This window comes from Arvicanthis niloticus, chromosome 8 (assembly GCF_011762505.2).
Source record: "Arvicanthis niloticus isolate mArvNil1 chromosome 8, mArvNil1.pat.X, whole genome shotgun sequence".
Taxonomy (NCBI): Eukaryota; Metazoa; Chordata; class Mammalia; order Rodentia; family Muridae; genus Arvicanthis; species Arvicanthis niloticus.
This window is the reverse complement of record NC_047665.1, coordinates 26,922,811-26,949,356: the sequence shown is the minus strand read 5'-3', so window position 1 is coordinate 26,949,356 and position 26,546 is coordinate 26,922,811. Positions and strand designations below refer to the sequence as shown.

Below are 26,546 nucleotides of genomic sequence, written 5' to 3'. Positions count from 1 at the left end.
ATCCAGGCTCAGAAAAGTACCGCATGTTCCTCTCATATGTGGAGCTTGCCTTGAAATGTTTACATACTTGTATATATGTGGGTATGTGTGGGGGTGTAGGTCATGGAAGCAGAAGGGGGCAGTGAATGATTCAGGGAAACAGGTATTGAGGAAAGGGGCAGGCAGAAGGACATAGCTGAATATGAGGCGACCTAATGTAGACAACTACAAGACGGAGAAGAGGAGGGTAGAAAGAAAAAGTCACAAAAGTAAATGATACTTGAAAATGTCATAAAAAAATCTAAAACATTCTATACTGAGCATCTGGATTTTGACCAAGCATACCTATGCTTTCACCTGTCTACCACTGATGAAATGCTTCCCTTCATATGACTTCTCTTCTTATTTCCCAGTAGGTAGTTTGTTTGGGGAGTGGTTCCAGTCTTAGAAGTAGCCATCTCTATGATTCTGTACAAAACAGCAAAGCATTGTGGGCTATAACAGTAAGAGTTGACAACTGTATTGTTTGTAGTGACAATACTAATGAGTAAATACTCCTCTATGCCCCTTTCTCTATACATATGAGAGTTTGCCTGGACAACCCCCCACCCCACCCCCCACACACCACACATCATTTTTGTGTCTTATGCCCATGGAGGTCAGGGGAAGCCATTGAATCTTCTAGTGCTGGAGTTCTGGGTGGTGTGAGAGTCCCAGTACAGTATTGGAAACTGAACCCAGGTTCTCTAGTGGAAAAAATGTTTTACCCACTGAACACTCTTTCCAGTCCCCATCATGTTGGTTTTTGTCCTTTAAATGACATTTGTATTCTTCCTAACTAACTTCAGGTGTAATTTTTTAAATTGGGAAATGTACAAAACACATAATAACAGCAAAAATAAGGGAAAATTATGAGTGATCCTACCACATAGAAATGATAAACACTATACTGTTATGGTTTTCTTTTAAATCTTGAATTTTAATGGTTGTATTATGGCTTAACCTCATCCTATAATGGAATAACATTATTTCATATAAACTTTTCTATGAAGAAAGACTGATGTTGCTTGTTACTTTCATGCAGTTACTAACTTCTTCGCCTTTAAAGGAAAATAGTGTTTATGAACCACAATCTCTACAAAGTATTTCCCTTTCCAAAGCATAAACATTACCTTGGGAAGTTTTTCTTTTCTTTTTTCTTTTTTTTTTTTTTTTTTTTGGAAAAACATTTTAGTAATTAAACGGCTATTAGTTTCTTTCATCTAGTTTCTTCAGGGGACATTCAAACAATGCTAAAGATGTTGGAAGTATTTAGAATACTTTTCTCTTTGTTTTATTTTATGTGTGTGAGTGTATGTATGTCTGTGTAGAAGATGCATGCCTGGTGCCCGTGGAGGCCAGAGGAGTTGTCACATCCCCTGATTCTGGAGGTGTAACTGGTTGTGAGCCACTATGTGGATGCTGGGACCCAAACATTGTTTGTCTGGAAGAGCAGCTAGTGCACTTAACTAATGAGCCATTTCTCCAGCCCTTATAAGTATTTTTGAAGTTGTCTTCAATTTCATCATCATGAGGTATTAAGATGACATATTGCCAGTTCAGATCATATTGCTTGAGAGACTTAGATTTTTGCATACAGTAAAACAAACAAATAGACAAACGGACAGACAGGAATAAAATATGAGAAGCATTCACTTCCTGGAAGTCTTGTCATTTGGATAGACAGCTAGAATTTTGAGTTATCAAACTAGGTAACGTTTCATTACAAACCAAGCTGGTCATGGCAGTTAATACCTAGAACTTGAGTGTGAGAATTAGTAGAATTGTCCAGATTTCAGACCAGCCTGGGCTACACTGTCCTATTTTAAACAAATAACAAAAAAGGATAGGACTAGGCATATTATGATTCTGTCTTTAATACCCACTTCCATAAAACAAACAAACAAACAAACAAACAATCAGGAATAAAGTATGAAAGACATTCACTTCCTGGAAGTCTTGTAATATGATTCTGAAACCAGTTTACACAGTCAAGTTCCAGAAGCTTGTCTTAAGTACAGATTAGATGTGATGGCAGAAGGGATTAAAAGAGATAAGCAATACATGAAATACTATTGCTATATTTAAAGATATTCTTTACATATTAACATTGATTTTTTTCACATGCATGCATATGTGTGTGTGTGTACGCCTGTGCATGTGTGTTTCTGTCTGTCTGTATTCTGCATGGGAGTCAGTTCTGTCATTTTACCATGGGAATTCTGGGAATTGAACTCAGGTTGTTACACTCAGTGTTGTGCAACTTTACCAGCTGCACCATCTTACCAAACTTTGCTGTATTTAAAACTTAAAGAAATGGGACAGACAATTCCTTGAGGAGAGGACATGTACATTGAACTGAGATCCTGGAGAAGGCACAAATGCATTGTGTGGGATTCTGCATGCAGCTCTGCCATCAATACTCTATTCATACAGTCTTTGAGGTTGGAAGGGCCCTCAGCCTCAATAGGCCTTCAGACTTCCTAGTGATTAGCAGCATTCTACAGACCTAAAATCACCTAGCACAGACATACACTGTTGGACAGTGCTTTTGGTGGTGTGGCAGAACAGTACCCAATTGTTTCAGCTGTTGTCACCCTAAGACATGAAGTATTCATACTTCATGAGTACGAAGTATTAAAAAAAAATTAAAACATCAAGTCCAAAAATGTATTAATAATAAAAAATTGTTGTTTTCAAAACCATCATACTTGAACTTTAAAGCCAAGAGAAGATAGAAAAGTTAAGTGCATATGGCTAAGTGAAAAGAGCCAGGTTGAAAAGTCTGGATACTCCATGCTTCCAGTCATGGTAGTTTCGTTAAGATGGAACTATAGACTGAAGTGAAAAGATTAGTGATCACCAAGGTTTACTGGTGAGAGACACATTGGCAGAGGACAGATAAGGTTTAGGGCATTGAAATTGTTGGAGAAGCAGTTAAATAGTGGCTACATTTCACTGTATATCAAGAAAAACCATACAACCCCTAGCTTCGGTAGTGATCCGGAACATAAACTCTGCTGCAGTGAGCACAGCTAATATACAGTAAGGACAGATTGTTAATGTGGCCATTACTCACATAAGGTCTGGCCTTTGGTGCAGATATTGTTAGTAGAGGATGCCTATGTGTGTAATGTAGTAGAGGATCAGTGTGTGTGTGTGTGTGTGTGTGTGTGTGTGTGTGTGTCTGTCTGTCTGTCTGTGTGTGTGTTGGGGACTGATAGCATATTGATAGCTCTACCTTCTTACTTTTGTGCTGACTTAAAACTATTCTTGAAAATTAGTCTTTAAAAAATCAAAAACAAAACAAAAAGAATCATGCAGCTCTGAGGTGTGAAATAGAACATTCAGTTACGTTTGCTGGAATTAAAACCTTTCTTCCCACTGAGGCAGAATTCAATTCAGAATGACTCTCTGTATAATGGGCATATCCTCATTACCTTCCCCTAAACGGTGACAATCCTCAGTCTTTCTTTGTATTAAGCAGTGAGTGGTTCTCAACCATACTGTCGCTGCAACCCTTTAATACACAGATCCTCATGCTGTGGTGACCCCCAACCATAAAATTATTTTTATTGCTGCTTCATAACTGTAATTTTGCTACTGTTATGAATCATAATGTAAATCTCTGGGATACAGGACATCTGATATGTGACTCCTGTGAAAGGGTTCAACCTTCACAGGAGCTGTGACCCACAGGTTGAGAACCACTGGTTTAGAGTGACCCTGACTGTCTTGACAGCACTTTCAAAATCTTTGGCAGGAATAGCAGATTTAGACAGTATTTGTTATTTTCTCATGATCTTATTTGGGCTATATATTTTTGGCAAAAAAAAAAAAAAAAAATCAAGGAAAAAATTTCTGCCCTTTTCAGTATATCTTTTGGTGGGGACAGCATGTTGATAATATATAGCTCTTGTTTATCCTAGGGTTAATTACTTGATAAAGATAGCATGTATCTCATCCATTGATGTTACTATTTTCCCCGACATAATTAGGACATTTCCTGTGGAACCTGCTTTACATATGTAAATACCTTTTTCCCCACCAATGCTAGAACACACGGGTCATCTTCTGAATTACTGTGGCTTTGACAAGCCTTCTTCTTCTAAATGCATTCATTAGAATTTTTTTCTCCATGCGTATTTACTCAATATTTGCTCTCATCCGGCTTCCTGAATATTTCTTTCTATATCTATTGTGTAGTATATGTTCTACTTATTTGTGTATTATTTGGTTAGGTCCAGATTTGGCTATGGGAGCCCCTGTAGTAGTCTCCTATGACCTGGCCTATTGTTAATTTGTGTCCAGTATAGTATCCCTGATTCATCTTTTAGAATTAGTCATTTCTCTAAGAATTCCTCTTTTATGTGAGAATGGTATTTAGCAACCCAAACCTGAGTGTGCTTATTGTTACAAGCAATGTAACAATTTTGTATAGGCCTTCTCAGACACATTCAGGAAATCTGTATACATATGTTTCTATATTGGCATGTATCTGAACATGTGTTCATTCTGTGGATACCTCCAATTTCAGACTAGCAGCAAATGGCTAGTTCTGGCTATCTCCATTGCTCTTGACAGTGACTTTTAGGATCTTGTTCTTCTCACCCATAATGCATTTAATGCACAATAAGCCATAAGAGGAGCTTAAAGTGGCTTCAGAATTGCTACCATATATTCTTCTTGAAAGAAAAAGATTGATTTGTGTGCCATGTTTATCCCTATAATTACCCTTCTAATATTTTTTTCCACATGGACTTCTTTTCTTTATTGGATATTTTATTTACATTTCAGATGCAATCCTCTTTCCCTATTTTTCCTACTTAGAAAACCCCTATCCCGTCCCCCTTCTCCTTTTTGCTTTTATACTTTTTTAAAATATTAATCAAAGGCTTTATAAGTTTGGTAATGCTCAATAACAAGATGATGCCCATACAATCAGAAGTGTAACCTAATACCCAACCTAGATATACCAACTATGTTTGACTTTCGGAGACACACGAACATCCACCTCCATGTTCCCCCCACCCCATCTCCTAGCTCCTCCTCTCCTTACTCCTCCTCTTCCTCTCCTTACTCCTCCTACCTTAGCTCCTCCTACATATCACTCTTCCTGTTAAAATAAAACTTTCCTCTTAAAATTCAATTAGAGCATAACTATACCAATTTGGGTCAGTAAGGTACAAGATAGACTTAATACCCAGTCCATCATTTTGTTGACTAACCAGAACCTCTGTCATTCCTCCTAACTAAAAGACTTAGTTCTGAACCTGGGTTTTTTTCTTGGCTTTAGAATGAATGTCAGCTGAAAACCACCTTCTCAAATCTTTTTTCTCAAAGTAAATAGCCGGGATTGGCTATGAGACTATAAATCTTCAACCCCAGCAGAAATCCAGAATGACTGAGTTAACTGAAATTATGGGAAGCACAAAGCATAGCTTCTAAAACATAGCCAAATTATATAGACTGCTGAACACCTGGACAGTCTCTATACTACAAAATGTTGAAGCACCTGATCTTCAGCCTTCTGGCCCAGGATCATCTGACAAACCGAGTGATGCAGAATTATTAAGGGCTGATTACTCTGTCTTGTCAGATATAATCAGTCGACTATTCCACAAGTGTGTCCTTTTCTGGACAGTGATTTGTCTGTAGATGAAAAGAGGCAATTCTTGCCTAGTGGCTGTCTCACCACAACTGGAGTAACTCCAAAGATGCTCAATTTCTTCTTAGAATCCAAGAAAGGAAGCTGTCAGGAGCAGACAGGTCTCTAATCAAAATGAGCATTACTACAGAAATGTTTGTAATGTCAGTTCTGTGGACTTGTGATGTTTTGAAAACCAACTATCCATGTAAGGCAATCTGGACAGTTGTCTGTTAACTCCTCTCAGCGATTTCCAAATAAAATATAGAAAACACTCTAACAATAAACTCAGAGCCATAAATTTGCTATAGGCCCTTAACTCACAGGCTAATCATCTCAAATCAGTTAAAAAAGTTAAAGAAGGACTGGGTCTAAGACTTATTTCTAAATGTGTTATACAGGCACAATGCCTATGAGAGTAACAATATTAATCTCACTTTTATATCAATAAGAAGCTCGTACCAATGAGAACATTAAATTTGAAATCAAAGTAAATTTTGTACCATTTAAGAAATCATAACCTCATCTTAATAACAATTATACATATTTCTACCAATAGGTTGTGGCTTTGCAACAAATCCTAGCTAATCCTCCCTGTTCCAACAAAATCACTATTTTTCCCTAGAAAGACAGCCCAATATTAACCACCTCAGTTCCCAAGCCCTGGGAATAGGGGCGCCGACTCTTCATTAACTTCTTCAAGCTGATTAAGAGCGTAGAGATATTAGAAGAGAAGCAGGAGGCGGGGGAAGAGTAAATTGATAAGCCTCTGATGCTGTGTCTTCATCCAGCTGGAATTCCAGGACATCAGAGGTTCGAGCAGGTCTGCTCAGCTCGCTTGATGAGTAGATACACTGAGGCTGAGTATTCTGCAATATACAATTCTAAGATACTGCCCTTTTAATTTTATAAAGTAGCTTAATGTACTGTTTTTCAAAGTTACTGTAGCCAGTGCTTTACTCTCCTTGGTGTGACTGTTCCATTTAAATGAGAGCAGATTTGGGATTCTTTCACCTCTATGTAGGCTTTCTTTTTCATGTGTTGAGTGGATTAAATATTATCTTGATTCTCGAATCCAGAACTGTACAAAAGTTTTTCTTAGAGAATCATTACTATCTGTATCCTGGCCATATTCACACTTCTTTCTCACTCATCTTCTTATTCTTTGTTTCCACTCCCTGTGTCCAGGCTGTTCTTCAGCATCTAATGTATCCTTCCGGTAGTCATTTGCAGTTACCTGGTGACTATGTGTCTCTTGTCCGTGCTTCATTTTTCAAGAAAGGCAACATTTGCTCCTTTGTACTTAGCTTTTTAAAATTTTTTATTATTTATTTGTTTATTTGTTTTATTTATTTGTTGCATATTGGAAACCTTTTTTTAGAAGTTTATGACGGTCTTCTGCAATCTCTTTTACATTTGAGTAGTGTTCATTTATCTATGTAGACTGACCACAATTTATTCAAATATTTCTTCAACATAAAAATTTTTGTTTATTATTTTGAATTCGCAAGAACACCAGAAGGGCATTGTACAAATATGATGGCTGGTTTAAGTCAACAATTTCACTTGGTATAGAACCACCTGGGAAGAGAGTTTCAGAGAGGGATTTGTCTGGGTTCAGTTGGCCTCTGAACAAGTCTGTCAGGCATTTTCTTCTTTACATTAATTAACCTCATAGTGGGCAACACCATTCTCTAGGCTTGAGTTCTTAACTGTAGTAGATGAACAGAAGGTGAGTTATTTTCAGCACTCATGGAACTCACTGAAGGTCCAGGGTAATGAAATCTGAAAAGACTTTATAGCATTTAGAGGAGAACTCAGTCTAGGACTTCCTTGGTTTGTGGTCACAGCTGTAACTCTCCTTTTGCTCACAAGGTGTGGCACCTGACTGGAGATTTCCATAAGTTCTGTTTTACATGTCTGGTCTTTGTTGGGGTATGAGTTGTTCAGCAGACATTATGGCTTGGTCAGCTACTGGGCTTGCACTTTGTCTTGTTAGCTGTACTAAGTTGTCATTCCTGATCAGTTTTGCCCTTATTGTGCTGGGAAGGCAGACATTTTCAGGGACTCTTTGTCCAATGTTTTACTGGGTTCATGTTATTTTGCAGACTTTTATTTAGTAATTCCTATCTACTTTGTTACTTTCTTTTTGCCTTTAGCAATTTTTTTTTTCCAGTACAAGCATTGTTCTAATCATCCAGTATAACATTATTAGAACTGGCAACTCTTTAGTAAAACATTGTCTCCTATGAGATTTGTGTAAACAGTGGTAGCCATTTGGTTATTTCTCTTTCTTGACCCACTTTCCTCACAGGTAATGTTGATCTTCTATGTCACCAGAGTTGTGTGTGTGTGTGTGTGTGTGTGTGTGTGTATGTGTGTCTGTGTGTTTGTGTGTGTCTCTGTGTCTATATGTGCCTCTGTGTATTAAAACTGTCTTTATAGACTTTTATATGATATAATTCTTAAACTGTATTTTTTTTTTTTTTTTAGTTGTAGATCACATTACAAAGATCCCTTGGGACACTTAAGGGATACTATTTTAGAGTCTAAAGCTTGGTATTTCTAATGGATAATGTCTCTTGTACAGAAGTGGCTGTAAAACCAGGCAAACATGTATGCCTGAGTGTACACATTTGCCTGTACTCAGAGGCCAGAGGTGGATATCAAGTGACTTTCTCTATTATTCCCCACTATGTATTTTGAGGCAGGATCTATCACTGAACTTTGGTTAGCTTGATCTCTAGGGATCTTCTTGTTTCTACTTTCCTCAGCACTGAGATCACAGATGCATGTCACTGTACCTGGCGTTGAGTGTGGCATCTAGGGATTGGATTGCATTTAAGTCCTCATGATTATGTGGCAAGCACTTATAGACTGAACTGTCTCATCACCTCTGATACTCGATTTTGTTGGGAAAATAGCATATGATTAATGACATTTGTGGTTAATGATGATGCTAAGAAAGCTGTATTTAGGTGTTGGACTGTGCCTTGTACTTTGTATTTTCATATATTACTTACCATAAAAACCTATGAATTCAGCATGATCTCATCGTACGTATCATGGGTTGATACATCTTAGCTATCATATAATTTGTCCAGGCTTTCACATATAATAAGTACAGAAATATGTGCAAAACCCTGAAACAGGTTTTTAGAAATAATGTATTAAAGCTCCAATAAAAACTTCCTGTTTTTATAGACTTTGTAGGATTTAATTCTTAAACTGTACTTTCTTACTTAGTCTTAGATCACATTGGAAAGCTCCTGTGGGACACTGAGGGAAACTCTTTTAGTCTCTAAAGCTTGGCGTTTCTATTAGAATTCGATAATGTCTCCTGTAAGGATGAATATAAATTCAGGCAAATGCAAAATAGATCATCAAAGATCTCGGCATCATGTTTAATTCCCAGAGACCTTCCACTCTGGGTAGCTCAGAGCTTGCCTCAACATTAGTACAAAATGCCATAAATTTCAATGTGCATATTAACTACAAAATTTCTTTTTAACATTTAATTTTTTGATATTTATTGTTAACATCTAATTCTTATCCCCACATTGTAACTGAAGTAATAATTATTTTTACCATTATCTCTATGCTGTTTGGTAGAGACTGGCCAGGACCTTGTTTTACACATTTCATTATTCCTTTTGGTTTACAGTTATTTGCTGGAGTAAAGGATGGAGAAAGCTTGCAGCTCTTTGAAGAAAGTTCTCGCTCTGCTCATAAGCAAGAGACACACACCATGGAGGCTGTGAAGCTTGTGGAGTTTGACCTTAAACAAGTACTGACTAGGCTTGTGACACATCTTTTTGGAGATGGTAGGTACTTAGAAATCTTCCTGCTTTAAGGCTTAATAGTTCAAAAGTTGTGCAACAAATTATCAAGGCTGGTTTTAAGTAAGGCTTTTGTTGTTGATTTGGTTTTGTCTAAGTTATAGGGAGAAGGGAGGTTCTTTCAACTTGCAGTTTCATAGGTTAGAATGGAATTAGCTACGGAAGGAACAGTGATGCCATCAATGGAAAGTGTCTGGTTTGCTTGGCTTTGTTTTTGTATTTTTATATCCCATGAACATGATTCTTCCCAATGTGGAGTATCCCATGGCACAGTCATACATTCATATACTGATCACTACTGTCACTAGGAGAAAAATTAACTGTGCACTCTTATGGGAAGAATAATACTGTTTAGATTTTAGCTCTCATGTTATATACTTGCCTTCATATCTTCCTCTAAGGAGGTTGAGGAGGGGATTCTCTTGGTTCCTTCTCCTGTTGGAGCCATAGTCACCATCCCCAGCTGCATCTCAGAGCCCCCTGATCTGGTTACCTTGCGTGGTTTCATTCCTCCAGACTTCCCTCCTTGCATGAAGGAAAGCCTGTGTTTAAGATGACTCTTGTAATTTTAGTGAGGCTCTGCTGCTCTGTTTTAACAAGGCTTATAGGAGTATCTTTGCTTCCATATCATCAGATGCATAATTCATACAACATTTAAGAAGTCACTAAGAAGCCACTATACATTCTTTATATGGCATACATTATTTTAAATTTGCACATCAACATCAGATGTACACATTTCTGGGCAGTAAGGAATAGTAACAGGAGGGTGTGGGAAACTGCTTTCATCTATATTTGTAATGTTTTATTTTGTAAAAGTATGAAGTAAAATATGACAAAATGTTTTGATTTGATAAAATAGAATAATGGTTGCATGGATGGTTGCTATTTTCTATTTCTGGTCAGATTTGAAGCATTTCATATTAAATGATCTAATGTGAAACAGATTTCAGTTTGAGGTTGTTTATTTCAAAAATCCCCTTATAGCTAGCCCCGTTTTACTTCCGAAATAAAAGAATTGTGGCGATATTAGCAGTTACATAATCTACTTAATATTGAAATGTAGGGAGACAGATTATATTGTTCAAATACTTAAAAGACAGGGCAGGGGAGAGGGGACCCCAGTGGTAAGGAGAGATTTTCTGTCTCTAGTAGCTCCACACAGCATGCCTGGCTTTTATCTGCAGCTTTTCCTATGTTGTTACGTATGAATTTTTGTGTCCCTCCTTGTCCTGCATTTTTACATATTTCTGTAATCAAATAATTACAGTTGCTGTTTATGAGATATTATAAACTTCATTTCTGCTATGTTATATATATAAAACAGTGTGGTATAATCTAGACCTAGTTCCTGTCTTCAAGGAGTTAGGCATCTTTATTCTCTACCAAGGCAACATTAAGTGTCGATGTACTCAGGAGAGATGCCTCATCCAGGATGGATCCTGTACTCAGGAGTGTACCTGGTGGAGAACAGTCACAGAGGATGATGGATAATTAGCAGGTCAGGGACCAGACAGCTAAACAATCGTGTGGAAAAGAAACAGGAATAACCAAGTGTGCAGACATAGGGACTGAACATTGCAAAAATGGCTGGGGCTACAACAGGGTCAGAAGCAAACCAGAGGAAGGAATGGGACCTGCAGTGAGCCCTGTGCCTCTGAGGAATACTAAGTGGATCTGAGATTTCCATGGAAATCACTTCTCTACCTTTGAAACCCTGATGTAGTTGCTAGTTTTTTGGTATCTTAGGCTTCTGTTATGTAACTTTTATTTGAAGTAATATGTGTTTCACAAATCAAATAAAATACAACATCCAGATTAGGCCTTATAAGTTGAAAATGTTAAATTTAGTGTAAATATGGAAAAAAAAAATCCCAAAGAAGAGGTGCAAAATTAAGACATTTTTGTTCCAGATTGATGGCTCAGTACATAAATGTGCCCAGGGTTTCCTCTAACAACCTGAGCTTCATTCCCAGGGCTTACTCAGTGGAAGGACAAAGCTGACTCTCTAAAGTTGTTTTCTCACTTCCCAGGCCCTGTGGGAGGTGCTTTCCAAATCAATGAGTGAATGAATACCCTGTGCTAGATTTCATGTTGACTGAGGAGCTTCAGTTCTGGGACTCTGGTCTTGAAGTTGCCTTTATATTGGTGGGTTTTTTGTTTTTGTTTGTTTTGTTTTTGTTTTGTTTTTTGTTCTGTTTTTGTACTTGCATACCTTTTAAAACCATGCATTGAGATGAAACTTCATTATTAAAAACTACTTCTGCAATACATTTTCGGTTTGTTTTAACTGCAATGCCTGTCTTGATATGGGGTGTATACTGTTGCCTAAATGTAGGAGTTTTCAGTTTTGAAACAGCAGTGAAGCAGTGCCTTATTGTCAGGATGTGTTTGTTTGTTGATTTTTAAAGTCTCATGGATTTGGTCTTTTTTAATCCAGATTTTATAATAGATCAGTGTTGCTGAATTTTTGTTCAGTTTTTTATTTTGTTTTGTTTTTGAGACAGGATTTCATTGTGTATTTCTGGTTGGCCCAATACTCTTTATGTATAGGCCAGGCTAGTCTCTGACTTAGAGATCTTCCTGCCTCTGCCCCCAGAGTCCTGAGATTAAAGACGTGAGCCATCGTGCCTGGCAGTAGTACTGTTTTTATATATCTTCAAATTCATTTTTCATTGTTAGATCTGCTTTGCAGAGGTATAGAATGTAATTTTATATATATATATATATATATATATATATATATATATATATATATATATATAAAACACTTGTCTTCTTGGAGAACAGTGTTCATGTAAGTTGAAGTCTGGGGAGAGCTGGGAGATTGCTGGGAAATTGTTTCAGTACTATCATGCTGAGTAGCATTGAGACTCAGTGACAGTGGCCTTCACAGAGAGAGTCTTTACAGCCAACCTGACATTGAGCACCTACTGAAGGAATTGTTTCTTTCGATCTATGCCTCCTGAACTCAATCACCACGTGAATCAGATCTTGCTGCCAGATGTAGCCCAGGAATTCTGACTTTGAAGCCTAATATAGAGGTTAGCTATTTAGAAAGGATAAGAATAAACTATTTCATCAATCCACAGTCTAAGAGTTCCTGATTCTGGGCAGCTGAGGCAGCAGGATCAAAGCTATCTGAGGGCCACATAACTAAGAACCTTTCAGGAGAGATTAAAAGGAGAGCTCTGTCTCCATCTCTCAGTGTCTGTCTGTGTCTCTGTCTCTCTCTCTGTAAATGAGATATATTAGTTATTTTAATATTATATCTGTGATAGAGACAATGAAGTTTATGGTAAAAATGTCAGACAATCTAATTGAGTTGGGCCTTTCTCTCCAGTCTGCCCTCTGGCTTTTCCTCTCTTTCTTGTTCTGGGTCATCTTGGTACAACTGTCTATTTACTATATCACACTCAATTAACATTTTGTGTACCAAAGGATAGATAAAAACCCAGACTTCTTTCTTTCCACATGTAAATAATGGGCACAGACATACTTGTCAAGACTTCTTTTACATTTGTTTATATAGCCTGGGCTCCTCACTTGTTATTATTGCATTGCTTTGTATTTGAAAAGCAGAATTAAAAATTAGAACACGTCCTGTCCTTGTGGCAGTTTGTTTTTAGTATAGCAGCGTTAGGTTCAGCTTTTCCCTGTCCTCAAATATGGCTTATTATTTTCTGCTAACATTTCAATTGTACCAGTATCCTAAGGCTGTAATAAGAGAGGTTTTAGAATTAGAAAGAAATAAGATAGCGCTTAGACTCTTTTTATGCTTGTGGAATTGATTATTGTGTTCCAGATGGCTACTGCATCCTTTATACTTTGAACCCTGCTTGGTGATCATTTCTTTTATATTATCTAAGATAGGGATTTTGGGTTCCTAGAATTTTAATTTCTTCTTTTATCTTTTGGTGTTTACATCCTTTTTCCAGAGTAGTGTCTGACACGTATTGGTGTTCACATTAGAGCAGTGCTGTCTCTCTCATGGTGCAGTTTAGATGAATGAGTTGAAGGATGGGCTGTGCTGCCCTCCTGACAGGGATGTCCTCATGAGAGAGCCTCTCTGCTGGTGGTGCTCTTTGAAACACATCCACAAGAATCCCCTTCCTGATGTACAAGAAGGCTTCAGCCAGCAGGAGACAACCTTAAGCTGTCAGGAGCCCCCTTTTCAAAGGACATCCCTTCCCATGTCCAGAGTCTGAGTCTGGCCGGAGTATCTTCAGTGGTGCTGTTCTGATGGTGATTCCTCCCTCTGCAAGTGCAAGACTGACAGCAGGTTGTGTTCTTCCTCTTATTTAACTTCCTCCCTACCATGTTGTTCTGCCACAGGTGCTGATTCCCCTCAGATAACCTGCTTGCCAGTTAGACCTGCATAGGGACCAATATATGCTCACATTCAACCAAAGCCTTCTAGGGCTCTGTGCTGTGAACAGTGGCCTGGTCCAGAGTGAGATTATGAGGTAATGGGAATAAAGACAACATGCCTTGAACATTTTGTTTTTGTTTTTGTTTTTTCTCTGTATCCATAAATCCCTGGTAATGTAAATGAATTGAAAGTGATTGAGACTATTAGGTTTGTAAATGTTCTACTTTGCTCCTAAAATTGAATTTAGTGTAAAATACTTTAAGCATTTCATGCTAATGGTCTTTAAACCTGCTGTTTTCCTGCTGACTATTATGGTCCTTTTTTTTTTTTTTTTTTAAATTTTTATGTTGCTGTGATAAAGTAGTCTGACCAAAAGCAACTCAAGGAAGAATTTATTTTTGCTCATGGTTTGAGAGGGCTAGGTGTCCATGGTGGCAAGAGCAGGAAGCTGAAAGATAACTTCCAACTGCAGGGAGCAAGAATAGGAAGGTGGGTGAGGCTATAAACATTCAAATCTGCCCTCATTGATGTCCGTTCTACAGAAGAACCCTTTAAAGATTCAGTAACCTCCAAAACAGCGCTCCCACCTAGGTAGGCACCAAATGTGAGGACACATGAGTCTACGGCAGTGGTTCTCAACTTAACTAGTGCTGGGAGCCTTTAATGCAGATCCTAATCTTATGGTAACCCCAACCAGAAAATTAGTTTTGCTGCTACTTCATAACTATAATTTTGATACTCTTATGAACTGTAATGCAAATATCTGATATACAGGATATTTGATATGTGACCCCCAAAGGGTTGTGACCCACAGGTTGAGAACCTGGTGATTATTTATGTAACCCCCAGCAGTGCTTATTTCACTGTGTGATGCATGGGGTAATTGTATCTAACCAGTGTTGGGATTACTCCAAAATATTCTAAGCCATTCTTTATTTTAATCTTTCTTGGGTAGAACTGGGATAGTGTTTAGAATGTGACTTTTTTTCTCCCATTACTGATGCAGGGACTTTCTGAGTCCTATGCTAGATAACCAGTGCATTATGAGTCTTTCCATTTGGCTTCCAGGAACTAGAACCATTCTTGGTCCTAAGAGAACATCATTCCCAGCTATCTTGAGGAGTCTCAATTTCTGGCTGCAAATGGCCTATTCTACATACATGAAGTAGGTAGCATTCCGCAAAGGTGATCCTTTGCAGAGCCACAGAACATGCTCAGTCTGTGTCTCCCTTTTCTTCTGCACTGTCCCATGCACTCCAGCTTCGATAAGTTGTCCAGATGTCCAGCTCTGTCTCTGTAACTCAGGGAGATTGCTGTGCTGTTTGTGCCTCCTTTCTTCCTGGAGAGGAATTAAGTCTCATCTCTCAGAGATAAGTGTTCCTGCTTCCCTGGTGCCCCAGGCTTGAATGGCATTGTTTTGTGCATGTTTGTCCAGCAGTTCATGGGTCTTATTCCTGTGGATCCATCTGTCTGTACAGATTGTTTTCTTGGCATTATTGCTTAAGCAGAATGATTTTCTTCTTGTTAAACCATCGCTTAATGATGGTTGACATAGCACTTCCATGTTTTCCAGTGTCGCACCTTGTCTAAACCTATAGCTCTCCAGAGCCACAGCGCCAGGCTGCATTTGGGTGCTAGTTTTCTTCACCTGTTCTCTACCATCATGGAATCCACCTGGTCATTGTCTCCGAGGAAGCTTTTAGCATTCCCCACCTAGTCCCAAGTTAGGGGTGTGAGATCTGCAGAAACCAGGCTCATGATGCTTCCTGGCTGTGGACCTGGAGTCTGGCGGAGCTTGTTCTAACTGCTCCTGGAGATGTTTCTCTTTTCTCTGAACTTAGCCTATGCTTTCTTTCCCCTCCATTTTTGCTTTATCTGTTATTCTATTGTGATAGAACAATTACCCAACCTACAATCTTGGCCTTGTAAGCGCCTTTTGGACAGGAGCTGAGTTAATCTCATTTATTATTAGTTTCTCTCTGCTCTAGTGGAAGGCAGGCAGCATGGGAGGCTACTGTTTAACATACTTGGTACTAATCCTGGCATGGGAACTTAACTCCATAGTAGCATGAACTGCATTTCCTTCACCTGTGAAAGGGGAATAATAATCATCTTGTTTGGTGGTTGCTAGCCTGATACAGTGAATGAGAGCAGGCCGTCTGAATACATGCAGTACCTAATATGTAAAAACTGGACAGCAAATGCCATTTACCTTCAGGACACAGCTTAGAAGTGTTCATTTCATGGTCTGTAAGGATGTGCAGGACTCTAGGACCTTTCTTCCATTGCCTTCAATTAAAAGCACTTATGGAGCCTGCCAGTGACCAGGTCCTGTGCTGTGCCCTTTGCATACCTTCCTTAATAAACTGTCACAAAACTGTCATTTAGAGGAGTTGAGATACCAACATGCTAAGTGTCTTAGTCAGGGTTTTTATTCCTGCACAAATATCATGACCAAGAAGCAAGTTGGTGAGAAAAGGGTTTATTCAGCTTACACTTCCACATTGCTGTTCATCACCAAAGGAAGTCAGAATTGGAACTCAAGCAGGTCAGGAAGCAGGAGCTGATGCAGAGATCATGCATCATGGAGGGATGTTTCTTTTTGGCTTGCTTCTTCTGCCTTGCTCAGCTTGCTTTCATGACCCCTCCATGCCTTCAAAACCAGTGCCACCTGGGTGACTCTTATACATTACCAAGTCTAGCCACAGCACAAGGTACAAACTTGGCCATCTCTGGAACACAGCCTCTTTGTGCTCTCAGAAAACACTTCCCAGAAGATTTTACCTTAGCAATGCTGGTCTCTTCTTAATCACTACTTATTTCTTAGCTCCAGGTAACCAGCATCAATAGTCCCAGTAATGCAAAGGTTTTGCTTTAATAGTTCTGGTATCTTGTTAATCACAGTTGATTCTTTAGTCCCAACTAATCAAAATCACAGAATCTTCACAATCAAAACAGCAATGGCCCTGATAAGAGTCTTTAGTCTTCCCTCTGAAATTTCACAAGCCAGGCCTCCATCTTCTCCACTGTTCTAAACATTATCTTCCAAGCTCCTAAAGAATGTCCCACAGAGCTCTTAACATCCCAATGGCTCTTCTAGCCCAAAGTTCCAAAGTCCTTCCACAGTCCTTCTCAAAACATGGTCAGGTTGTCACAGGAATACCCCACTATGCTGGTACCAATTTGTTTTAGTCAGGGTTTCTATTCCTCTACAAACATCATGACCAAGAAGCAAGTTGGGGAGGAAAAGGTTTATTCCACTTATAACTCCACACTGCTCTTCATCACCAAAGGAAGTCAGGACTGGAACTCAAACAGGTCAGGAAGCAGGAGCTGATGCAGAGGTCATAGAGGGTTGTTTCTTTCTTATACAACTCAAAACTACCATCCCAGGGATGGCACCACCCACAATGGCCCCTCTCCCCCTTGATCACTAATTGAGAAAATACCTTACAGCTGGATCTCATGGAGGTATTTTTTTCAATTGAAACTCCTTTCTCTGTGATAACTCCAGCTTGTGTCAAGTTGACACAAAATCAGCCAGTACAGTAAGGTATACATAGTAGAGCTAGGATCTGATAGGTCTGTGGTAGTCTCAGCAGTGATGGTCATCTGCAGTCTTTTTGATCAAATTTACATTTCAGTGATTAATTTCCTTTTACCTTGCATTGCGGAGGAGCAGTGGGATTTTACCTCAAAGTAGAATGCTGTTAGGCGTTTTCTTCTGCTGCTTAATAAACAGCCATGCAGAGTGAGTCACCTGTTCTAGCACATCTAACTACATTCTCAGTATTTAAAATGCTGGTGGCCATTCCTCTCTTCATGGAGATTTGGAGAAATGAATCCATCCAAAAGAACCTAACCCTAACCTAAAGGGATCCTAGGAAGGGGCACCCAGGCTAATTCCGTTAAACACTGCTTCCTAACACAAAGGAGACCCACAGCTGTGGGATCAGCCACACTGTCATGAGTGGTGGGGAGTAGCCAGCCTTTAGTTCTGTACATGTATTAGCAGAAGGTCACTGTGGCCCACACACTACTAGCATGTGGTGTGTGCTTAGAGAGATCTCCACCAAAGGACTTTATGACATGATGGTTTGCCTTGGCTTTGTGGGAGGGATGACTTTGTTCCACTTAGCAGTCTGCAGTACTGGACTCCCTAGCAAGTGGCTATGTGGACATGGAGGATGTATGTAGTGTACTAAATAGCTGTAGTGGGGAAATTGGCAGGCTTTCGAGGCCCTAGGTGTTGATGCAGACTATGTCATGAATGAGTTTTTGTTGCTTTGGAAGTGAAAATCACACTCTTATTCCCACAAGGATGCTTCAGAGGTTAAATGTGCCTCCTCTTCCTCATTACCTCTAGCAACACATTTGCCAATTCAAAAGACATTCTTCCTTTGCTAGGGGAGAGACAAGGGCTGCATGGAGATGACTGCCTGAGCAGGTAGCAGAAGCCTGAGCATCCTCCCACTATGTATGCTGGCTGTATCACTTGCCTCAGGTCCCCAGGCAGGTGGTCTTATATTAGCAGCTCTCTAGATCTTCATCTGTGTCTAGATCTCCAGTTTACACCGCTGTTAATTTGTTATATTTCTAGGCTTCTGTGAAAAGCATTGAGATAATGTTAGTGTAAGTTCTTATGTAACATCTGTAGAGGACAACTCAGCCATGGTTATTCCAGTTATAGAAGTACTTATTCTTGGGCTCAAGAGGGTGTTTTGTTATAGCATTGCTTGACTGTCATCTATGCACTAAGTACATATCAGTCAGGGGCTTCTGTGAGCACTGGATAGCCATGTGCAGTACCTTGGAGGAATGAGGAAGGAAATGAATGAGTACTCTGCCTTTATGCAGAGAGGCCCAGACATGCCCACTGTGTAGACGGCATGTGTCAGTCATCTGCTTTGGATTCTGGTTTTAAATCTAAGGAAGCATGGAAAGTGGAAATGTATAAATTGTATTTGCTTACACCTGGCAGTTTAAAGAAATTATAAGTTTACTGTAAGGATTCAGAGGCGCAAAAGAGACAGACAGATGTGAGGGAGGAGCCTCACTGAAGGCCTGCTATGTAGTTGGAGTGTTAAAGTATTTTGATTCTGAACTCCGTTAATGTATTATGTAACCAAAAATCTTGTTTTAAAAAGATTTTTTTTAAAAGAAGAAAAACAAAACAAGGAAGTTGTTTAAGTAGACCACTGCTGAGAAGTCTGAAAAGCATGGCCTGCATGCTCATTATTCCTTCTGGTCAAGGACAGTGGGATTCCTGGAAAGAAGGGGAAATGAGCTGCTAGGTGCCTTTGCCACTGGGGCTGGGTTATTTCTCTGACTACAATGTAGTTTTTAAGCGTACTGTCAATTTTTAAAATATGTTTTTATTATGTTTGTTTATTTACTCATTTATTCATTCATTTATTTGGACATATATGTGTGTGTCATAGTGCATATGTTCAGGTCAGAGGAGCATTATCTCCTTCCATTAAGGAGGTCCTGAGGATCAAATTCAGGTCATTGGGCTTGGTTCTAGGGTCCCTATGCTGAGCCATTTTGCCAACCCAGTGCCACTTTTTAGGATCTTATTTTCAGTTTTTCTCTCCATCTTCCTTCACTCTGGTGAATGCCTGCCACACGAAGTCAGAAAGCAACCAGCACCACTGCCTTAAATTGCTGCTTTTTACTCTGTATCCCTAGTATCCCCTGAGCAAAGAAGGACCCATTGGAAAATTAATGTCATAAAATTAATGGCATATGTGTAGTCAGCTTTAAAAATTATTTGCTCCAGTGGAGGGTGGCCTTGGATTTAGAAAACCCTTGTTATAGGCTCTGGTTTGGGCTGTCTTCACATTTAGATTCTACGGCTTGTGGAAGGGTTTCTCATGGCAGAGTCCCATTTAAAATATGATGGGTCAAGGAGCCAGCAGGAGAATCCATTTAGTCTTTACTCAGGAAAGTTGAATGTGGTTACTTGTTAAGCCTGGGATCTATTGTGGAGGTAACAGGGATATGGAATTGAATGACAACTGTAGTGATAGTCACAGTGTGCCTGTGAAAGTGCTAGAAACTCCAACTTTTCATGGGAAGCAAAGGAAGATGGAATGTCCCCCACCCATGCATGCATGGTGTCTCTAGTTGATCTTGCTAACAATGTAGCAGTTGGGAGGCTGGTATCTGGGTAACTTGTGGTGTAGCCATTCCTCATTCCCTGTTTCCTGGGGCAGTAGGGTAGGTAATGTGTGTGGCCTTCAGAGGTGAGAAAGAACTCATGGACCTTTTCCCATTGGCTCATGTCACTGGCCAAGAGGAGTTTCAGTTTACAGTTCCATAGGTACCCACCTCAATGGTGGTTCTTTGCATACCACCCTCATTCCTTGTAGTAGTCTGTGTGTACACCTAATTGAGAAGCTTGTATTCTGACAGAAGTAGGCCTCCTATGGTGCCTCTACTCAAAACTTATGCATAAGATAACAATATTCTTCACACAACATGGAGATATGGCAGCTGGACCCACAAGGGTAAATTAACTTACCTTTGAAATTGGGGGCTTGAACTCAATCAAGTATGCATGTATTAAAGAAACTGTCTTTCTATGGTTGACCCTGGGCTCAAAGTTCAGGGTATTTTTGCATTTATGCATAGAGGTCTGAAGCTAATTGGATAATTCCTGTGCTTTATTTATAAATGTAAATTATGATGCCTCTTTGCCGAGAGAAAAGACAGAAGAAAGAGAAAAAAACCTGGGCATAATTTTGCAGTAGCTATTACAATATAGGTTAATTTTTTTCAAGCACCTTAGTAACATGGTGACTATTAAATCTTTGCGATTTGGACCTGCTTAGCCCCAACTATGTCATTTTTAGTGGATATTTTTACTTTTGATACTTGACATATGCAATAGACTATGATTTCAGCTAGTTGTTAATACTACATTGTTAATATAGGAACTATCCTAAGGTGCATTTAAAACTGCAATTAATGTAGGAATATTTTGGACATGAGCAAAAGCAAAGAAAAATGTATATTTTTTGGTGGTACTACTGAAGCACTCAATAAATCACTTAACAAATCATCTTGAAAGTGTGTGACAAAAACCATGAAGAAAATATGTTTTAATGCTAATATCTTAGGTTTTCTATAAATGATTCTGTTACCAGTAGTTTAAAAATAACCACTGCTCATATATTAAAGCAACAAGTTTAAATTGTTCAAATATATAAGAGAATATGGCATTTTTGCCAATATTATACATTAACTATTATCATTACAATGTTATCATCACTGTTTAGGTTTGAAATTGAGCCACAGCCTGCTCAAAAGTTGGCTTGGGAAGATTTGAGCTTTTGTTTGTGCAAAGAAGGCGAAAGAAAGTAGAGTTGGGGGAGCAGAGGACATGGATGGTGTAGGGGCTGTTCAGCACCCTCTGCCAGGCCAGAGGGACTTTCAGAAGATAGGAGGTAATGCATGTCTTCAGAGCTACCTGCTCAGTAGACATACCTGTGGTCCATCTGAGTCTTCTGAGTTTTGATTGCACCCCACAGACTCTGTTATACAGATTATAGCATTCATGCTTGTGGGGTTTAAAAAGCTTTGGCTGGCTTTCCTGCCCAGGTGTGCTTTGCTCTAGGCAGGCTTTAGTGTCCAACAGTTTCCTTCATTTCTGTTGAAAACAACACCTGTAGGGAGATTGAGGAAATATTTCTCGGGGACTGTTGGACTTTCTCACAGGCATTTGCCCAGGTATACACAGCGCTTCTTTGAGTAGTGCTGTAGATGAGCAGTTGCTGGCACACAGAGCTTCTCCTCAGCGGTTCTGGCCTTAGCAGGTGATTTGCAGACCTCAGCATGGGCTGCGCATATTCAATCCAGCACATCTCTGTCTCAGCCATTATTTTGAGTTCATTAACTTTTTCTTTGCTAAATAATGAGTTCATTGCTCAATAATACCATATTTCTGATAGCTTATTGAAGATCAATTTTGACATTTTGTAGGATTGCTTTTTGTTTGTTGACATTTAAATGTATTTGCCATTTACTGGAGAAAAATATTTGATATTTTTAAGTATTTTGCTTATATTTGGAAGACTTTGTTTTATTAACGTGTTAGCTCTTAAGAATTCATAAAACTATCAACATGAACTTTTAAGAGAGTGAAAGTTGGTCCTATTTTTGTCAGCTAGACATTGTGGTTTGTGAAAACACAGGGGATCTCTGGAGTCAAAGTTTTAATGTTTTGCAGATGTTAGCCAGAGAACAGGTCTACCGTGACTAATCCAGCACTGGGAATAGGGAGCCAGTGGAAATAGGTCCACCGGGCCAGATGGATTTGAGGAAGGTGTAAGTGGCGTCCGATGAATTTTCTTGCCTATAGATTAGAAGGACAATATTATTCCAGACAAAGCTTGGGGTTGGAAGGCATGCTGTAAAGAGCACTGATGAATTTAACAGCCCAGAATGCGTATGTGTGCTCTAGGCTTAGTGAGGACACTGAGCTGCTGTCAGCAGGACAGATTTCAAGTCAACAATTTCAACATGTACTCAGAAAGGTGAAGCCCCTGCACAGGTAAATAGCATACCATCATTAGGTCTTTGTGGTTGAATTTAGGACATCTCCGAATTGTTATTTCATTATTGAGATGTAGATTTGGAGAACAGTCCAGTGAAAGTTTAGTTTCTTTAATTCTACCATGCCACTGTGACTTACTGTCTTCTGACTTGGTGTGTCTTTCCTTTGGCACTCTGCAGGGCTGGAGGTTCGGTGGGTGGACTGCTACTTTCCCTTTACCCACCCTTCCTTCGAGATGGAGATCAACTTCCGTGGAGAATGGCTGGAAGTCCTTGGCTGTGGGGTGATGGAACAGCAGCTTGTCAATTCAGGTAAGAAAGAATTCTACACTGTACTTACAGGTTTCCTAGTGGACCCCTGTATTCTCATTTTCATAGTCACCTATAGTTATCTCACCAGGGGCAGCATCACCAGCCTTTGTGAGAATTCACATGAGACTCTTTTCTAATGCTTTGCTTGTCACTCCTCATTTTGCAAATGAGTTTTATCTTTGGAGATCCTTTTTATCAGCTCTTGACAGCTAAATTTTGATTTTAGGAGTCTGTAACCCTTGGGGATTGAGGTAGCGGTGGGGTGTTGGCTTTGTAACTGCCCAAAGGCATTTGGTATGTCACATGAGTACAGTTTGTCTTCCTAGCTATTCATGAATAAAGCAAATAAATATATCTCTTTTGTTCTTATTGCACTCAGTTCATTAGCCAGAATTCAGGAGAGATTTTACAAGTGCACTACTGCCCCAAAATAAAACCACACAGGCCCATGTTGCTTAGTTGCTCCCCAGTGTCAGCAAAGGTGTTGTCATCAAGTAAGGCAAAGTGGAAAGACATGGTAACTAATTAATTTCTAACAAAATTTGAGACAGGTCTTTGCAATTCTTCTTTGGGGGACTATTGCCTAATAAAAATGATACCATTTAGACTAGCTTTCAGAGATGTGTGTTTTAAAGATATCAATATCTGAATTTAATTATAAAAACATTTTTTTGAGGGCTAGGGATGTTTGCCTAGCGCTGGATTTGATCCCCTGCATATGGTGATATAGGTCTGTAATCCTATCACTCAGGAGCTAGAGGCAGAAATTCAAGGACATCTCCAGCTATGTAGTGAGTTCAAGATCAGCATATGATATTTGAAGCAGTCTCAAACACACCAAATAAATATATAGATATATACTGTGCAGTCTGAGTTTCTTAGTGGAAGTTGAGAGATTAGGCAGAGAAGTAGAGAGGGACTGGTGTAGGCTATTGCCTGCTCAGTGTCCTCCACTCTCTGCATTTTGGCCTTTGGAAAAGGGCATTTATAATGTGGTCTTAGAAGGCAGTTTAGCTTGGGTAGGATGCAGAGACTTCTGCCTCAGTGTAGACAGGAGGGAATCATTCTTGGTGACTAATACATTTAGAGAGATTATGATTAAGGTCATGAGGTACCAGTTCAGGATGAGATGAGACAGAAGAAAGAAGGTGACATGAATGTTGGAACTGTCCTTGGGTAAGAGACTGAATGCCTGGCCCCTCTTCTAACTCTTGTCACCAGGTAAGGTCTGGTTTACCTATTATTTATCACTAAAATGTTCAATTTAGAACAAGAAAAATAGTTCATTCTCAAGATGCCAGATATAAGGAGCCTGGATCTCTAATATGCCTTTGTGAGAACAGTGTTATGGAATATTTATTTATAGGACCAAGAAGTGATAGTTGAGAAAGGGAAAGGGGATTAAAGACATGGAAGGGTAGAGGGCACTGTCTGCTGCCCATGAATGGGAGTACTCATGGCTCTGTAAAGGATTTGTACCAGGAAATGATGGTGCCTCATTTTCCTGAAGGTGGAGTGTTGGGTTTTTTAATCTAAGGCCACTCATTAGACAACTATGCAGATCTGACTAAGGGCTTGATATTTTCAATCCATTTGAAGTAGTTCAAAGTTCAGTTCATGGAAAGCTGCTTAAGCAGTTGGCATATCTCAGGTCAGTGGCCACATTGTTCCATGTAGATATGTGGCCTCAAAAACTGAAGATCCAATGACTTGAAGTTGGAGAGCCCAGGTCTCCCCTGGCTTTCCTTAGGGCGCCTCCATCTGCAGGGCTCTGCACACAGACAAATGCCTCATAGACAGTTTTCCCCTGTGTGTAAAGCTGACCTAGGGGTGAAGAGTGGAAATCAGAGCCTGAGAGTAAATCATAGTCCTCAGTTGCCCTTGGGTGTTTAGAAATTCATCCTGATCTGCAACACATGAATACACTTTGCCCATGTCCTGTGATCCTTGGTTTTCTTGTAGTTGAAGTGGACACAAGGATGCCCTATGTAAAATCTCTATATCAAATGTAGTTGAGGTACTGAATGAAAAGTGTTTAGGAAACAGTCTGACACACAGTAACAGTGAAGTAGAGATTAACTGCCCATCTTGTAGCATCCAGAATTTTGTTAATGCTTAGAACCATTTATCAATAATCAAGTCGTTGCAAAGTTGTATGCATGAAATTTAAGTATCTTAGAGAGAGGGAGACTAAAGCAATGGGAAAAAATTAGTTGATGTTATAAAAGGCCACCTGTGTGGGATTTGCTGCTTGTACTTGAAGTTAGTGCTTAAGAACACCAAAAAGTTTGTCATACTAACTTCTCCTGATGATTTGGCTCTCCTCAACCCCACCCTATCTCTGATGTTTTTAGAACAATATTGTACCATCTCTCAATACTTGAATTTCCTACTGGGATGACTTGGGATGCTTCTGTCTATTCATACGGGATACTGGATACAAACTTCTAAAGTTACCACCATAGATGTCACTGGTTGTGATTGTACCAGCAGGAAATTTATCGTTCACTGAGCCTTTGTGAGTTTTAGATTACACAAGGCAGAGAGGAAGGTCTGTGGTACAAAATAACTTAAAACATAGAATCTTTTTCTATTATGGCTAATAATGGTGGTCAGATTAACCACATCTAGAATCACCAAAAAACCTAAGGAGTTGAGAGATTTCCTTGATTGGATCATTTGAAGTAGAATGTCCCACCCTAATTCTAGGCCACAACAGCTGGTCTCAGCCCATATAAAAGGGCATTAAAAAAGGAAGCTTTTTAATTTTGCCTGCTTACTATTACTCTCATTGGTAAGTTCATCTGTGCTATTGCTGAGGCATTCTTTCACTGGGATTAGTACCTACTTCTAGATTCCCATGTGGTCTGAGACACCCTGCCTCATTGGATAAACAACTACTGGATTCTTAGCCTTCTATCAGGAGATAGTGATTGTTGGACAGGCCAGACATGAGTCTGTAAGCTACTTTAGTAAATCCCATGTGTGTGTGTGTGTGTGTGTGTGTGTGTGTGTGTGTTGATTATACCAGTTCTCTTCCTCCAGAGAACTCTTGACATAATTTTCTTGCCTCTTTGTTGAATTGTGAAATGAACTCTTAGGAAAACTTTGTAAATCCATTGATTATCAGCTTCTATTGTTAAAGAATTATTGTTTGCCTGTTTGTATATGCATTTTTTCTTGTCTTTCTATTGCTAATGGGCAATAGAGTTAGTATTTTTCCTTTGAGACTGTCTGGGGGCACAGACATAAAAATGGTAAAGATACCCTGTAGTAAGTATTTGTCACAGGAATGAATTGTAAGCACAGTGAAAGAAGGGGAAGAGGAAGCTTTGGAAAGATTATGTCATTGATTTGCAGGTTGGAGCGCTCACATTACAGAGGTTGGCACTGTGTGTCTCCAGGTGAGTTAGCTTCCTATTTGCCAGGAATTCCATTTCTTGTCACTGCTGCTGCTCAGTTGGTATTCCTGTTGTGCTTTCTCTGTGTGAATGTGAGCCTGTTTCTCTTCTGTCCTTCTCTGACAATGCATCTCTATAGTCTCCACATGCTTCACCTAAGCATGACCTAAGTTCGTGACCTAAGTTGATCAGCTTTTAAACGGCGTCAGCCTCAGCACAGCCTTGACTTGTTAGGTGCACTAGGCATGCTGTTTAATAGCATTTTTAAAAAATCTAGATAGGGTGTTTGACCAAGAATTTACAAAAATAATAAACAGTACCTTTTCCATGTAAAAACTTACATTATTGTAGTTTGAGTCCAGGATTTTTCTCAAAGCTCTTATATTAAAATATTGGCC

General features: G+C 39.3%; 1 protein-coding gene across 7 annotated transcripts in view; it reads left to right on the top strand.

The window, feature by feature from the left end:
• Nucleotides 1-26,546, top strand: part of Fars2 (phenylalanyl-tRNA synthetase 2, mitochondrial) — a 413,321-nt gene that overhangs the window by 111,158 nt on the left and 275,617 nt on the right. For all 7 annotated transcript variants that reach the window (XM_034510757.2, XM_034510759.2, XM_076939185.1 and 4 more), the window contains 2 exons: nt 9,330-9,489; nt 22,616-22,747. In XM_034510757.2, coding sequence (XP_034366648.1) covers nt 9,330-9,489; nt 22,616-22,747 — 292 coding nt within the window. The remainder of the gene's footprint in view (nt 1-9,329; nt 9,490-22,615; nt 22,748-26,546) is intronic.